A 17321-nucleotide genomic window follows, 5' to 3' on the forward strand; every position below is an offset into this window, starting at 1 on the left:
CACCCATATGGTTTGCAGGTTAGTATAAGATTAGCCTGTGAGAAAAGGTTTCTGGCCCTTTGTGCTCTCCAGTATTCTGCAGCACATTGTTCAATTGAACTCCGACAAACCTGCTGGATGCTACAGCACCACTAAATCCACTGGCTGCACAATCCATCATCACGTTTTCTGTGCTGGGATACTGGCGCAGCGTGTAGCCCTCTGCTTTCCTGAGTCACAGATATGATACATGTTGACTAAGACATCCTGCGGGACAATTTTAAAGGGTCAGTTCACCCAAATTACAAAAGAAAAACATATTTTTGCCATTCAGTCATAGTGGTATTTAGTCATCCAAATAGTTTCTGGTTTTAAGTGCTGAGATTTTCAGATATATAGTTTATGCTGTTCGTTTTTGACTCGTTGTGGCTGATTATAATTATATACATTGTTGATATTTTAAATTTCAGTGGGGCCAATGTGAAATTCAATTAACCTCAATTGCATTGTGGCTTGAGCAGAAATCTCACAACAAGTTTTCAAAACCTGGGCAAATGAAACCAAATATATCTGCATGAATAAAAAACACCCAGGCAAAATGTGTTATTTTATGATTTAGGTGAACTTCATGTCGACTAATAAAAGACATTTAGCACAAAAAACATAAAATTGTTTTCTATATGTAAAAAAAAAAAAAAAACATACTGTATGTTGCACCATTAAAACAAACAATAAAAAACTAAACATATTTCCAATTGTTTCATCAGCGTACACACCCACACATTGCTCACCTCTCACCTTATCTCATCCCTCAAAATATAACTCTGCAATCTGTCTTCATCAGGGTTTCCTGTTTGTGTGTCTCAGTATATGAGAGATGCACCCTGCTGCTTCAGAGCAAAGTTTTGGCCTTCAGCTAAGAAAACCTCCTGTAAAGCCACTGTTGTCCATGAATAAACTCCCTCATATTAAGAGGATTATTTATTACAGACACAATTCATTTTCTATTCACTTTTCCGCCCTGTAGGAACAAAATAGAGCATTCTCACAGCCCCCATTGTCTTGTTTCTAGACATATGAAGGAGGATGTGCATTGAGAGATAGAGAGAAGGTACTTGTACACAGCAAAGCCCGGCAGTATAATGCAATGGCCAAGCTGAAGACCACAACCAAAAGTGGACTTAGATAATTTTTTAACCAATTTTATTAAATAAATTGTAAAATATTGGGCTGTTCAGATGCCAAACGGGCAAAATATCTTGGCACCACTCCAGAGACCCAATGTCAATTCCTAAAAATAGATAGAATAGAAAAACATGCTAGTCATGTTCATGGTTGGGAAACTACAGAGTGACAGACTTGGCTAATCTTACAGGTTGGCTATAGGTTGACTTGGTTGTTTTCACTGATGAAAACTCAAGTGCAATACATGTTTATCGCTAAGCATAACATCACAACATTTGACGCCTGTAGCACACATGGTACAGAAGCACAAAAGTAGCCATGGTACCATAGCCAGGATGAGCTGATGTGGGGTGCAAATGTGTAACAATTATTGCTTTTTTGGAGCAGTCACATTTGACAGAGAACGCCATTTGTGTGCTTACTTAGAAAATAAAGTGTCTCCTATGTGTTGCCTTTAAGGGGAATGGGGAAATGCATAACCAAATCAAAACTGTCCAAGTGTGTTGCAATAACAAAAGAAGGGACAATGCCCCGATCACTGAATTGTAGATGTTAGGATGTGTTCATATTTAAAGTTCTAACAATCAGGTTGTATCTTTTAACAGGGAACTGACTGACACTGGGGATGAAATAGGTTGCTGTCAGTATCTTCCACGATCAATCACTTTGACTGCTCCCTGATTTGCCACATCTACTTAAAGGGTAACGTTGGTACTTTGCCACTGACAGGCTGAAAATTGCTATTACAACTGTCTGACATTGTGGAAAGGATCCCTACAGAGATAGACCTTTTTTTAAATGAGTAAGATCCTTTTTGTTTAACCAGCAACCTGTCACTATTTCGCTCTATTCAAAGCCATGAGACTCCATTGTTTTGAAAGGTTAAAAACACCAAAGTCAGAAAACAACACAAACTAACCAGTAGCAGAAGACCAGAGAGGTAAACTTAAAATTTTTGAGAGCTGTACATCAAATGTTCCGGGTTAAACAAAAAGGATGTTATGTACATTCATTATTTAGATCTTGGAAACGAGAATGCTTATACTTTGTAATCTGCCGTGTGTTAGAACAGATGCAGACATTGGATGGCATTGATTTCAGCTTCCAGGTTACTGTGGATGAGGACATCACTTGTAACACTTCGTTGTTTACTCAGCTGTCAATGTCAAGTCTTCTTTAGAGGGAAAACCAAGTTCAGGATTTAATAAGTTCCTAATAATAATGCTGCAATTTAACTTTAAACGTCTTCAAATGTTTCATAAGAAATGCCTGTCACGCAGACTTGAACTCTTTTATTCATTTCACATATAGGCCAATATTTCATTTTAATTGGCCTAAAAGACTCAAAGTCTTGCATTTTCCTTTATAAAACTTTAAGACGATGGGAAAGTGGTAAAGCTGAGGCCACCAATGCACAATTTAGCATGTGACATCATCTGATCCTTATGACAGGTGGCCTGCCAAAGACCTACTTTTAAAAATCTTTAAAAGCCCTGAGCAGCACCGCAGCTAACAGGGACTATAAAGTATAAAAATACTGATCACAGGCATCACAATACATTTGACAGCAATATAACTCAAGCTTGTTCGACATGGGGATATCTCTAAATGGCCCTAATAGCCGGAAAGGTTGTGTCTTTGTCTTTGGTGAATCCTCTGAGACTAGTTGGGAGGGGAAGAGAGAAAGAAATGGGGCAGAATAGGCTTAAGAGGTTTACCGGCATTTGTGCAGCAGGTAAAATGGCCTGACAGTGAAAAACCTGCAGAAAAGCTGATTTTGGTCCAGAGGGACGCAGAATTAATACAGGGAGAAAAAAGCCTGATTCAGGCTTCCAATGCAGCAATTTACATCAAAACCCCCTGACAATATAAAGACTGTGCACATGTGGGGGAAAAAAATATACATACATGCATGTCTACTGTAAAAAAAAATTCATAAACATACATTCAAAAACAAATGCAACAAAACTATATTTATAAACAGGTGATACACAAAAATGCAAACTAGCAAAGGCAATATTATACTTTTTATAGTAGATTAATCATTCCTTCTAATTTATTTCTCCCAAACACACACGCACACACATTCCAGTCCCACTCAACTCCAGCCAACAGCCATCATTTCAATTTACAACGACTGCAGTCATTAAACACAACTATAATCAATGAGCTGTTCAGACCACACCCTTTTCTTCCTGATCCTCACCACTGCAGAGCCACAAACACACAAGTCTGACAACATTACACAAACAGAAGCATGATGCAAGCTAAATGTACACAAAACAATGTACAAATGAACATAAACATATAAATATTTATGCAATAGTCTTGAAATCTATGCTGTGGGTGTGTAATGTTCAGTTCCTACTGGGACTGTGTGATAGAGCTGATAAATCTGTTATGTGGTCATTTCAAAAGTTACCTTTTGGGGGCCTAAACAAACGAATGTTGTTTTTTATTGCCGTTTCTGTCTTTATGTTAGTCCAAATATAAGACAACTTTTTTTTATGCAAACAGTGAAATGAAGTGTCGTCATACTACGTATAAATTAAGCTATTGTTTTTGAATGGTAAAAGTACCGGTAGAGTTTGATTGGGTTGTGGGTTGTTGGTAGCCTTAAACCTGCAATGCCTGATTTTTTTTAGCCACTTGAGGCAGAAACAAAAATTATTAACACAATCTTGACATATTGTCACTTTCTAAGTTGATACGGCAAACGTGTTAGCAAACACTTGCTTGTTTACACATTCAGCAGTAACGAAGAAACATTGTCAATTATTTTGAGTCGTGTTTGTGTGTGTGATGAATTTAAGTCCAATATCTATAATACTGTTAGTTCTGGTTTTGGTCTCTACCAACTTTCTTTTCCAGCTGTGGCTGGGAACATTGCTATGAGAGCGGTGAGAGTGAAGTAAAATAGTAAAGTTGCGGCAGGACAGCTCAACAATGAGCTGAATCTCTCTGAATAGCTCTGTAAAGCTGAGGAGATCACTAGAAGTCACCCATTTGACACTGTAATTTGACACGTTGTTAATATAAAAATAGGTTTTAGAGATATTCTTCAAGTCTGTTAATAGTGTGTCTTTAGAGTTAATCAGTCCTAAAAGTGTTGGTTCAGTTTAAACTTTAGGAGTTCCTGTCTGCTTGTGTGACAAGTGAATCATCAGTTAGGCAGCCTGAAATTACAGGTATCACAGAATTTCATGAGGAGCTCAAAAAGTTTGACAACATTTGTGAAAGCACTCTATGAAGGGGCAGAAGGCACTTCTTTATCTTTGGCCATTTCTAATAAAGTTTAAGAAGGTTCCTACGATTTCCTCGGCCATGAGATGTTTTCTTTCTCAGAAATGGTCCCAGATCAATATGTTGAAGAACTGTTTGCCTTATGTTTATCCTAAGCTCACTGAAAATGATTGAAATGTATCCTTCAGTATATTCACCTCTAAGATTTAAATGACTGCAACGTTAGACAGATAAATGTGACTAATGTAATAAACAAAGTGTTTAATGTGGATATTGGAGCCCCTGCAACACACTGTGAGGACTGTAACTGCTGACAGAGTTGGTTCTGATACAAAGGCAAGAAGATGAAATACTGCAGGGAAGAAGGTGTCGGAAAAATTACAACCGATGCGAATGCTCCAACACACAGACAAAAACACACTGAAATGACCTAAACATTATGGAATCCATTAAAAAAAAAAACAGCAGCGATATTTCTTTTCTTTAGAATATAATTGTTTTTAAATCAGGGGTCAACTGACTGTTCAGGGGGATTTTTTTTAATCTTGAAACTAGAACTGCAATTACCACAAGAAAAAGTGTGAAGATAAGAGAAAGGGACTGAGGGGCAAAAAATGAGAGGAACAGGAATGATGTAAAGAGTACTCCAAGGACCCCATTTCTACAGTCCAGTCATTACTGAGGGCTTACGGTGGCCCTCGGGAGACAAACTCATGAGCTGTGACAGCAGTGGGCTGCCTTTTATTTCCCTAACCCTGAACCAAGGACTGCTTGTTAAAACCTGGAATGAAAGAAAGTGTTTGGCTAATCGATAAGAGAAGGGAGGGAGGAAAAAGAGAGCAACACAGGCAGGAGAAGTATGACACAGGTGAAAAAGAGATGAAAACAAGAAGAGAAGCTGATGAAGAAGATGAATGGAGGTCTGGGAGATGATGAGATGGGAGGAGGAGAGAGGACGATGGCAGGTAAAGATAAAGCAACAGGAATCATTTACTCGTCTCACTTAATCCTCATCAGGACCGCAGGCTGCTCATATATACGGGAATGAAAGGCATCAAGACGAGCCTGGAAAACCAGTTCATCACTGGGACAACACTGACGGACACCCACTCATAGCAACAGCAGCAGATTAAAGGAGCACGTGATTTTTCTTTCTCTCCGCACCGTACTGTAGCTGCACTGGCTTCTCTGGGTTGGTTTTTGCTCTCAGCCACCAACATCACAGCTGGGTGTGGTCAGGTGTTGTCCATTTTACTTGTGCACACACCCACCTGTAATGTAACATGGTACTTTAGCACCGCGATACTCTTCACTGCTGTAAAAAGTGTGAAAGAATTACACTAGTCACTACAAGCCTTATTATTAGACTGTGTGTGGTTATTCTTTAAACCCTTAGTATACGACTTAAACACTGACCAATGGCATAATTAAATAAAAAAAGAACACTAATTGGATTAGAAGCCGTTCACTTCCAAAAGAAAACAAGCAACTTAAATGTCACGTCAAAGTCCAGTGTGCGTTTTCTGAGCTTTTAAACTTTAGAAACCATCACCCATGTTCACCTTCTTTTCTGACGCAACAGCAGCCGTGTTTCCACCAACGTTTCTTTATGCACATTTTGATGTATGGCATTAGAAAAGGTTTTGCCTTTGTCGAAAAAGACGTCAACGTCAAAACATCATTGGTCTAACTCTGCAGAGCCTTGCAAATGTAAGGCGAGGAAATACGTGCGTAGTTCCATCCAATCTTTGTTTTTTCAATTACAAATGGCTCCTACAAATTTCCCCTTTTTAGGCTGAATTTATGTATTTAACTCCCTCTTAATCAGTCATTAAATTACTCAAATTGACAATTCCCAACCTTGAAATACTAAATTATGCTTTCACATTAAAAGAAGAGCAAAATCAAAGTGTGTTAAATTAAATTTAAAGTGAGACTGTTGAGAGGAAAGAACAAAAGGAATGATGAGGAACAGTTTTACAGCATTTACATCATTTAATTGAGAATAAAAATAAATGACTCTGCATGCTTCTTACTGTGACTTGGAGCAGTTTGTGTTTTCCCTGTCAAATTGGTTTTAAAAAAGGCCAAGGCAATTGTGTAATACTCTTATAATATAGGGATTTAACTGGAACTTATGTACCCTACAGTATTATAATGTGTATGACACACATGATAACGTCAGCATGTTAGCAAATCTACATGTGCATTTTTCAGGGACTAAAATGTGTTTACCACACACTCAGTATTTGCATATTCATGAGGACCTAATGACCAAAGTGAGGCAGTTGCCAAGTGCCGCCTCCACCTACATGCTATGCAAATGAGTCCGGCTCTGCCATATGTGTGCACTTGTTAAGAGAGCTCACAGATGCAGCTCCTTTTAACAGGTGCTCAAGACCCACTTCTGCATCCATCTGCAGTGTAAACACCGGTAACAAACTGCAGTGAAAACACTACATGATGTACTCCCTAAAGAGTCAGAATGCCTGCACAGTGTTTTTTTTTTATTTCTGTTCACTGTGGAATTTGTTATTTTGTCTTCCATGTTGTCTTGTACAATTATATCACTCTAATAACCCGCCATCAGTAAGTAACTTAAGTGTGATCAAACAACCTCAGTGTTGTCACTGCAAACTTAAATGAGCTCACTTAAATGTAAACAACATTTTATTCATTTTGTGTTGATCATTACTTCAAAATAGTGTAAAAGTTTAAGACAAATTGTTTTAAATCCATTTATTTTGTATTAGTACTATTTTTGGCTTGTTCAGCCTTATAAACACGAAGATCTCTCCATGACTAGACTAGTTAGTCCATTCATTTTTGAAATTTCCTCATTCTCTGTTGCTCTTTAAAACTGAATAGGCGCAAACATTAGTTGCTAGTTCACCCCTCACTCACGCAGCACTGAAGACGCGAGTCTACATACATTTACTACGTGGGCCCGCCCTACGCCTCACCTTGTGTACTTGAGGTAAAACCAGACAATTGGCACCCAAAAGCTAGTTAAAGGTGGCATGTGTGAGAATTTTTGTTCAAAATATTACCTAAATATATTAACTAACTAATATAAATAAACTGACATTCTGACAGACAGCAGAATGAGAATAGCAGCTCTGACGTCAAAGACATCTGTGTGTTGTGCTGCAGAGATATCTACTGACAAGCTGGCCCCAGTCCATCCTGTCTCCTGATACTAATTTGTAACTCAAGCAGCGATAGTTTGATAGTGACTCAGGCCTCCCCCGTAGTTTCAGCTGGGAGATGTGTTCGAGCGGCAAGTTCGCTAAGTTACACGAGCTTTAATAAATAAACTATATAAATTCGTAAGTGAATCCACTGATCCCGGGGATTCCTTTGAAACACATTGATTTTGTTCCCAAATTTCGCTGCAATAAAAGCTAGAGTGACCTGGCCCTAACACATACCCTGTATGTATGCCCACATGAACAGCCTAATTTGTCCTGATGTTGCTGATGACTGCAGTTGACTTCCTGGCTGCCTAGTTAAATGGGCAGCACTCAGCCTTCCCTCTTCTGTTCCACCCCATGGAACGTAATACCGTCTCAACGAGATGTATCAGATAGGCGCTCCTCCTCCTCTGCATGCATGCATGTGTGTGTGTGTGCTGGTCAGACAGTTAACGGTTTCAACTTCTGTTTTAATCAAATAAAGGACACTTTGCCACTGACATGGTCAGAGCTGTGTTTGTGAGTGTGTGTCAGATATCTGATTAGGAGAGGCATCCTATTTAATGATGGCAAGCGCAGAGGATAAATAAGTGACTGAGCACTGAGCGGCAAATCAAATCAACCCACCGATCATGCCAGCCACGAGTTCGCCTGCAACAAAATGGCTGCTCACCTCACCAGAAGGCTTTTAATCAGCTGGCCTATATGCTGAGATGCATGGAGGGGCGTAGGGACAGAGGCGGAAGGAGCAGTATACAGATAGAAGTGGACATGAGACGAAACATTTGCTGCAAAACTTATAAATGTGGAGCAGAAACAAGTTTTTTTTGTTTTTTTTTAAAGCAAAGTGTGTTTTGTTTCCTGCTGTCGATTTTAATTTAGTGAATCTGAAACAAGAAGAGTGGAAACAATGGGCTGTTCATTGCAGTCGATTTTCAAGTTATTACAGTCCTCTCTTGTTGAGATAACATTTTCTGCTAAATTACAAACAGAGATGTTCAAATTAGAAACAGTTAAGGTCTCAAGTTATACAACTTCTGGCTAAATTAACAGTTCTTTCAAAACAGAAAGATGAAGAGAGGAACTGGGTCATGTTTCCATAATGTTTGTGAGCTCAATCAATAAAACATGACTTTTTGATTAGAAACAAATCCAGCCAGTCCTAGTTTGTGGAAAAATGGTGCCGAAATGAACAAATTACTGTGATGATCCATATTTGCCTGTGACATATTTTGTATCTGTACTTATTTTGATATTTCTATTCTATACAGTTTATATTACGCATGATTACTATTGATTTTTTTACCCTTTTATAATTGAAGTTTCTCTAAAAAAATAAGCTGGATATAATAAAAGCAAAGCTCTAAAATATATTTGTGTTAACAGCTAAAAAAGGATCCTCAATAATTTCTGGGCCGATGCCGTAACTCGCCCTATACATACATTTAAAACAGGAACATTTTGGTAAACGTTGTGTCATGATGGTGCGTGCAGGAGAGCGAAGACAAAGGTGCAAGGTCAGTGTGACAGAACCAATCAAAATCTGTTACAGCAGAACGACCAATCCCAACACCTCCCTCTGCCTTACAAACAGCCCTCAACCCCCAAGCTGACGTCAGGACACCGTCAGGAAAACACTCACAGGTCACATTAGTGTGTGTGTGTGTGTGTGTGTGCGCATATACTGTAAGTTTTCATGGAGTGCCACCTTTCTAAGGACACATTTATGTATTAGATATGCTAGTGATGTTGTGTGCCAAGTCTGAATGTTTAAAACTTGTCTGATTCAGATGAAGTGTTCCACATTTAAGACTTTTCACACATTCTGTTTGTTGCATCTTTTAGTTGTTTCGTTTAGTTATGGAAAGACTTCAGCCATTTTGGACAAACAGACTACTGTACTGTAGCTCTTTGCTATCATACAATATTAGAAACAGAATTACTACACTGAGGTTTTAAGACTACATCAACTAGACAAGTTACAAGTTTACATCCATGTCTGTCCAGAATCATAATTTGAGTCCAAGGAAGGTTAAAATCAAGGGCAGTTCAGTTCAGAACTTAAGAAGCCTCTCGGATGAGAGTGGACATGTCTTGGAGTATCTTCAACCAAGTTATTTTTGTCTATCACTATACTGATGATATGATATACAATGCCAAAGTGCTTCTAGGCAAGTCATGCCACTCGGCCGCCATCTTGGCTACGCCTCAGGGCAGCAATTTCGGACTAACAAGACCAGGCTCCTATCTAAATGAATGGGGAGAGCGCCAGAACTGCACTTTTACTGGTCACCAAAACTACATGACTAGAATCAGCAGCAAAATAATAAAAATCGCTGAAAAAGTTTGACGACTTTGCCCCAGCATAAGGTTTAAAAAGTGTTTTTCCCGACACTTCTACTACACATGCGTCACCTCTTCAGTGCATGCGCAGTAGAAGTAAAACAGACCCTTACGTCAGTGGAACCACACGATTGGGCTGAAATACGTTTCCCGCTTTGGCTGTTAAAAGTAGACGACTGGCTTTCTAGCGGGAAGGGCGGGATAACCGCTATCTTTGCCGTTACTTTCCCCATAGAGTTATGGGACTCAGTGGCATGTCTCCTCTAAAATGTCTCTGAACTGAACACTGAAAGTATTAATGAAGGATAATTATAGATAGATTTGTTAAACAGGTACACTTATATTTGATTACTATGTAAAGATGGATTTTTATAGACCATAGCTGCACAAAATGTGGCGTTTTTGTTTTCTCCTGGCATTTTTAGAGACAAAGTGCATCAGATATTCAGAATGAGGCAGGAAGTGAACGGCTTAATGGATAAAATGGAGGAAAGCCCGTACTGTGCTAGTTATTGTTTACTCAATGCGTCGTCCCAGTCAACATCTGTGCCATATCTGTTCCTAAATTATGGCTAAAAATCTATTTTTGAGTCAACAGTGTTACCCAATAGAAGGATGAAATCCGTCACAACCTCCCCTTCTGTTCCTGAGAAATTCCCTCAAGGTGTTCCTGAGGTTGCATTTGGGACAGATAAATGGATGGAGGGACAACCCAAAAACATAATGCCTCTGGCCATGGTTGTCCCTGGTGCAGAGGCAAAAAAAGGACAGTTTGTTTTTCATTGTTAGCATGGCCACAGGTAGGAAGGTTACAGTGTCACAGGAGTCTATAGGTCTAAATGCTTTTGCATGAGGGGGTAAATGTTCTTTGGCAAAGACAGACAGGCTTTCACCAGAATAAGAGAAAGGAGGTAAATACAGAAAGAAAGCGAGGGAGGGATACATCATGCGCTGGAGTGAGGCTTTACCCTGAGTCTGTAAGACACTCAACGACAGACTTCAGTCCAGCAGAGGCCTGCAGTGTAGGTAGCCTAGGGGTCCCTGTGAGTTAGAGGAGGACCTGACATCCAGAGCGTGTGAAGTGAGTCTGTGTGCCAGTGTGTGTTTGTGTTTCAATGCCACAAACAGTAACATCAAATCTGGTGTTAACACAGGCTGCCAGACTTTCACACAGCTAAAGGGTCAGATCAGTAAGATTCTGTCAGTGAGCAAGATTTACTTTCAGTATGATCTCTGATATTCAAAATACTACAAGATTCTCCAGCGATGTTAGGTAATTGTTTGATTATAGTAAGTGTGGAAATGGTTATGCTACGAGTTTACCTTCATTTATGGCATGTTTTAACTAGGTTCTGGTATTGAATTTTAAGCTGATGGCGATACTGTAAATGTCACAGAATGTATATTTAACATAATGATTCCTCCTCTGGGAAGCATGGATATGCACAGCATCGGATCTGTTGCTGCTCTCTCATCATCTCTTTGTCCTTCACGTTTCTATGTGCGTGTTTGCGTGCATGTGGATGCTATTTTGTGCGCACCTGTATGTGCGTGCACGCGCGTCTATTAGATCAAATATATCAGACAGGGTCATTATCAATTGTCAGGACAATTTCTCATCCTCGCCCTTTTCCGGCGTCGGAAGCCACCAAGGTCACAGGACCGGACGCCGAGTGCTTCTCGTGTTACACACGGGCACATCTGACATGGCGGCGAGATAGGCCTCATCATGGCAATTATTGTATCACCTTTCAACCAGCAGATATATGGCGCTCAGATAATGCAGCATTAATGGGAAATGCATATGAAGGGAGCGATCGATGGACAAATGACCCATAACAAGGTGCAGGACACTGGGCAATAAACGCTGCCAAATGACCGTGATAATACAAGCCGATTGGGATTAAGTTTCTAAATTATGTTTCCACTTGAAATCACATGGTGACCTTTAAGACATTATCTTCGGTTACAAAAAACATATTAGAAAAATATTCACCAAATGATTTGTTGCAAACAAGTTAATCCTTTAGCAGCACCGGCCTAAACTGGTAATGGCTTCATCTCTTGCTACTCAGTAAGCCCTCAACACATGATCAGTGGCAGAATCAGAGAAGTTACACCTCAAAGCTGCATTCAGTTTCAGGTTTGACTTTGTTTGTCAGTGACGGCTTGATGAGATGACAGCTGTTTGTGATGTAATGCCCCATGATGGACAAAACAAAATATATTTTAAACAAATTAATGGATCATCCAGTTCTCATTCAATAATAAATGAAATAAATAATTCATAAATTGTCTTTCTAGACTTGTGGTTTATTTAAAATTTTTTTTGCTGCCTTGCACATCACCTAGTGCAACAGTTTTCAGACAACATGGAGTTTAATAGATTAGTGGCATGAGGTAGACATTTTACCCTCAACCCTCTTCACAGGATTTACAAATTAAGGGTGAGCCTTAATTTTTAATCATATCATAAATCAAATGGTTCTAAATAATCGTTACAGTGAGGGATCATTTCACATCTTCATAATTATTTTAATTACATATTTTCCCTTTAACTTTGACTTGAATGCATATAAAAAAAAACCTAGCAGTTACTGTAGTCCTTCACATTTATCATTCTCCCATCCATCTCGCCACCCATCCTCTGCTTTATGTCTTTATCTATCTGCAGACCTGACGTCCTTCTCCCTCAATCTATCAATTAGGAAGGCTCTTTTTTTTTATTATTTTTTTTTTTTTAAACACTGGACATTTTGACTGTACGGTAGTCTCAAAATCCGTTAACTCGTCAGCCTGTCTTTGCTCTCCCCTAATTTCTCCATTCTGTCACTTCTTGAGTTCATCCATCAGCACACACCCCGCACCCTGCATGACAGTCATCTTAAAATATTGCAGCTAAAAGTCTACTTCAATTTAATGGATCATAAGGCTGGAGTGTGAATATTTAGTGTGTGTGGCTGCCGCCTGGAGATTTAATCCAGTGCTGCATAATTGATGGAGAGACATTGGAAAACTCACAGATCATTAAATGTGATAGCAGATTTGCCAAACACTTTTCAGAATAGTTTATGCTCAACGTCCTGTCAGGGCTATATGTTTTTCAGAGAGACAGGTCCTGAAAACTGCAGATGATGATGATGCTGCAAACCCTACTTTGTGCTGTATCTTGTTCATTCAAACATCTTAACTGTCAATCACGTTTGTTACTTTCTGCAGATCCCAACATGCCAGAACTTTAATCATTTTAACACAAAGACCTTTTTTAAACCATGGAACTTATACCAATATCGGCATCAAAAATGACATTAAAAGGTAATTTCAGTATTTTTAAACCTGGAAACATATTTTGGGGTCGAAATTACAAGTTGGTACAAAAACATTTGGAATCTGTGCAGTAGATGGCTTCGGTGGCTGCAACGTATTCCTTCGGAGCGATTGCACCTGTCACAAAAAACTTATATACGAGGTGTCTGATAGCATCATGGAAAGGATCCTTACTGGTGACATCGTTTGTTTTAAACATGAAACTCAAGTCTCACGCAAGGCCAATCCTTGCTCTGAAATCTCATGAGGGGAGCGTTGTTGCAGGAAGGAGATAGTGGAAATGTGAATCAGAGTTGGAGAAAGAAGTGTTGTTAGTCACAGTCTGGACGTAATTTTGACATATGCAAGTGCCCAAAAAGAACACAACAAGCCATCTACTGCACGAATATTTTTGTATGTGAAAATAGGGCCCAGGTTTAAAAATACAGAAATTTACTTTTAATGTTCCCATCAACAGCAGTTTTTAACCTATATACAGTACTGTACAACTTGTAGGAAGGAACTTGACTAACATCGGTTTATTGGAAACTGATGCTTGTCAAACACAGAGTTTGAGTAACTATATCATATAGGGTGTGATTATGCTTCAGTCTAACTCGACAGTCACTCTATTATACTGAACAGACGTACATCTTGTATTTTATTATTCATTGATTACTTGAATAACTGTATTACTCCCTAAAGACAACTGATTTACAGTGTGGGCACAGAAATAATACACTTACTTATTAAAAACAAATTAAAGACAAGTGTAATTCAATAAAGCACTTGCACAATGGAGTGAACTGAATTTGGGCAATGAACAAGACGACTATTTATCTATGAGTGCCGGCATTGTGTTTGTTTCGATCCTTGTTACGACCGGGCAACTTGATGCAGTATTGAAGTTTGGGAGCTGTGCACGCGGCTATTTTCTCTACTATAAATAAGACCTCACTTTCGGGGTATTTTCTTTACTGTAAATCAAACTTGATGCACTGAATTTATCACCCACTATCACGTCAAAACTCACCATTATCATCAATGTGAGGCGTTGCTGACTTTTCTGTTTTATATGAGTATAAATTGAACAACTTTGAGTGATACTCTTGATCTGACAAAACAAGTAATTTGTAGACTTCACCTTTGGCAATGGGATCTTGTGATGGGGATTTTTCAATGTGAGAATCACTAACAATTAAATCAATCAATACTATAGCCCTTATAGCCAGCCTGTTGGCTGGATTTTTCCTGGTCAGTTTTGATAAAAATGAAATGACTGATCATCATTATCCTATTATGTATCCTTCCCTCCCCTGAGCCTCTAACCTGGATCTTGATTGGCCAGCTGAAGTTGGTCACATAGACGTAGAAGGTGATGTTGTGGTGAAGTCTGAAGTTGAACTTTTCACACGAGAAACTGTCACGGTGCTCCTTGATGTTGGTCCTCGCTATGATGGGCATCTCTTCGCCTGAGATCGTGCCAGCTGTGAGGCACAGAGAGCAGTTAATATCTAGAAATAACAGAAACATAGTCGCAGCTACGGCTCTCTCAAAGGCTAGAGGGACAAACAGTGATACCTTCGAGGGTGTTTATTGTATTTCAGCTCAAGAGCCTTTATTTATTGTAGAAAACCAATTGACAACATATCAAAAGCAGCTTGTGGCTAGCAGTGTCTCTTTGTTTTCAATGAGAAATGTCACCAGAGGTCCTCTTAGAGCTGACGGATGTTATAGATTAAACAAACATAGGGCGTTTCACAGGCGTTTTCGGTCGTTTTTAAAACCTACCCAGGTCCTGTGGATAATAGCTCTGGTATAGGGTTGTAAGATATAACAACTACACTATGGTGGATAAATGTTACAAATTAATAAGCAGGACTGTTTTATGGAAATATTGGATTGATTTTGTACGTAGTTAATTGACTGTATTTTATCATCATGGAAACACAGCATTTGTCAGCTTAGTAGAGATGTTAGATTTGGTAATCAGCGTCCTGCGAACACTTTGCTGAGAGACAGAGTCCCACTAAACTTTCATTTCATTTATTTGTTTATTTGACAGGGACAGTGCTCATTAATTAACAATAAAATAACTGTGAATGAGCCAGAGTTAGCTCAACAGGCTACTTTTCATCTGTTGTCCCTGGTCAGTTATTAAAAGGGCAACCTAAAATAAAGATTTAAAATGACTTATTACAGTCCGCACGTAATAACAATATATACAGAATAATAGTCAGACAGGTACAAGACATAACAATAAGCAACAAACAACATATTACACAAAGCACAACAAGAAAAAAAAACTCAGTAGGCAGTCAGTAGTATAATTTGCACATATCTGATTATCAATTAGCCACTTCTTAAGCTGACCAGTAAAAGAATGATAAGTATTTGCTTCTCTAATCTGCATTGGCAATAGATTCCATTGTTTAGATGCTGTTACAGAGAACGCTGACTGACTAAAAGTGCTTCTTCGAGTGGGAATGATACAGCCCTCTCTTGGTGAAGCCTGACCAATTATCACTTGCAATCATTTAGTTCCGGCATGTGCAGATGATCAGGCAGGGGGGACCCGAGACAGACTTCTGGGATCAGGAATGTCAACAGCCACGGTTTCCCAAAGAACGATGAAAATGTTGAAATAGGCGAGAAAGAATACACATTTTTGCATGCCAGCCTCTCTGGCATTAGGCTGTGGTGTTGTGAGAAGTCCTACAGGCAGAATTGTCTTCCACTATAATTCACTAGATCAGACATATTCTCATTTTTATTCCCAATGCCTCACATTTTGTTGTATCAGCAGTTTGACCCTGTGGTTAGTCAAAAACTTGTATTCCCAATTGAGTCAATTGAGAGTAAAAGTGACAGATTTAGGATGGCAACAACAAAAGGTGCAGTCCAGTTGGGATTGGGAAGGATAAAGTTAAGATCAGGACAAATCAGGTTCTTTTAAATTACCCCCTTGTCACCTTGTGGAAGGAAACACTCAGAGTAGCAAAAACAACTTTCCAGTTTAAAACACTGCAGCCACATGAGAGCGGCGCAATGAGAGTCAAACAGAGCGACCAATCAGCCAAGCTGCTTTCAGTATCTACAACCTTGTAAAGATATTTTTTACGCAAAGTGGTAAATGAGCAGGTTGAGTGAAAACAGTCTAGATTTTAAAATGTCAAGGCGTGCCTTTTAATCTCAAGCAGGCAAATTATTTTCATGACACCTCGCAGTAATTCAGAGCGAGCTTGTAAATTCCTCTCACTGCTGAAGTGGTCTGATTTCAGTATCCTTCAGCGCATTATCAGCAGTTTTGTGTTAATGGCTGAGTTTCTCAGACTTTGTGAATAAAATATTTCCACCTCCTGCTTTATCAGGGCCATTAAACACTCTATAATAGTCTGCACACAATCACACATACACACACACTCTCGCAGTGTCTTGGGCTCTGGGCCCCAAGACACTGCGAGTGTGAAAGCAGAGTGCTTTTATCTTAATTAAAATCATGAGGGAAAATGTATAAAACGCCCTAATGCCAAAATTCAAAACAGCTTCTGATGTGTTTTGTCAAGAGGGGGAATCCCCGGGAGGCCAGCAGGAAGTGGATCTGACCATTTTGCTTAAGGACACTTGGCCACCAATGAAAGATACTGACTGTGGGATTTCAGACAGACAGCTACATGATACACCAATCTAAATCAAATTATATTTAATATCACATCTCACTTTCAGCCTCATTACACAGCATTAGAAATGTTAGAGAAATGGCTCATTTTTAATGAGAAGATTTCTTTTAAGCGTTTTAGCTACCTGTGTAAACTCACAGATCTTAAAGATGCATAGGGATGTGACTTCTCAGCATGTCAAAGCTACATTACATAGAACCAGTTTCTTGGATGTGTTGCTTTTCTTTGTCTTATATGACAGTAAACTCAATACCTTACCCTAACTTAAAGAAGTCACCTTGGACTGGAAAAGTATTGCGGGCATTTTTTGGTGCTAAATAATAAATATTATGGATTGAGAAAATAATTGGCAGATTAATTGTAACGACAGCACTTAATTAGTCGCAGCCTG

General features: G+C 39.1%; 1 protein-coding gene across 6 annotated transcripts in view; it reads right to left on the minus strand.

Annotated features, from left to right (window-relative positions):
- Positions 1–17321, minus strand: part of atrnl1a (attractin-like 1a) — a 233381-nt gene that overhangs the window by 75530 nt on the left and 140530 nt on the right. For all 6 annotated transcript variants that reach the window (XM_046065149.1, XM_046065150.1, XM_046065156.1 and 3 more), the window contains one exon: positions 14580–14737. In XM_046065149.1, the coding sequence (XP_045921105.1) occupies positions 14580–14737 (158 nt within the window). The remainder of the gene's footprint in view (positions 1–14579; positions 14738–17321) is intronic.

This window comes from Micropterus dolomieu, linkage group LG12, assembly GCF_021292245.1.
Source record: "Micropterus dolomieu isolate WLL.071019.BEF.003 ecotype Adirondacks linkage group LG12, ASM2129224v1, whole genome shotgun sequence".
Taxonomy (NCBI): Eukaryota; Metazoa; Chordata; class Actinopteri; order Centrarchiformes; family Centrarchidae; genus Micropterus; species Micropterus dolomieu.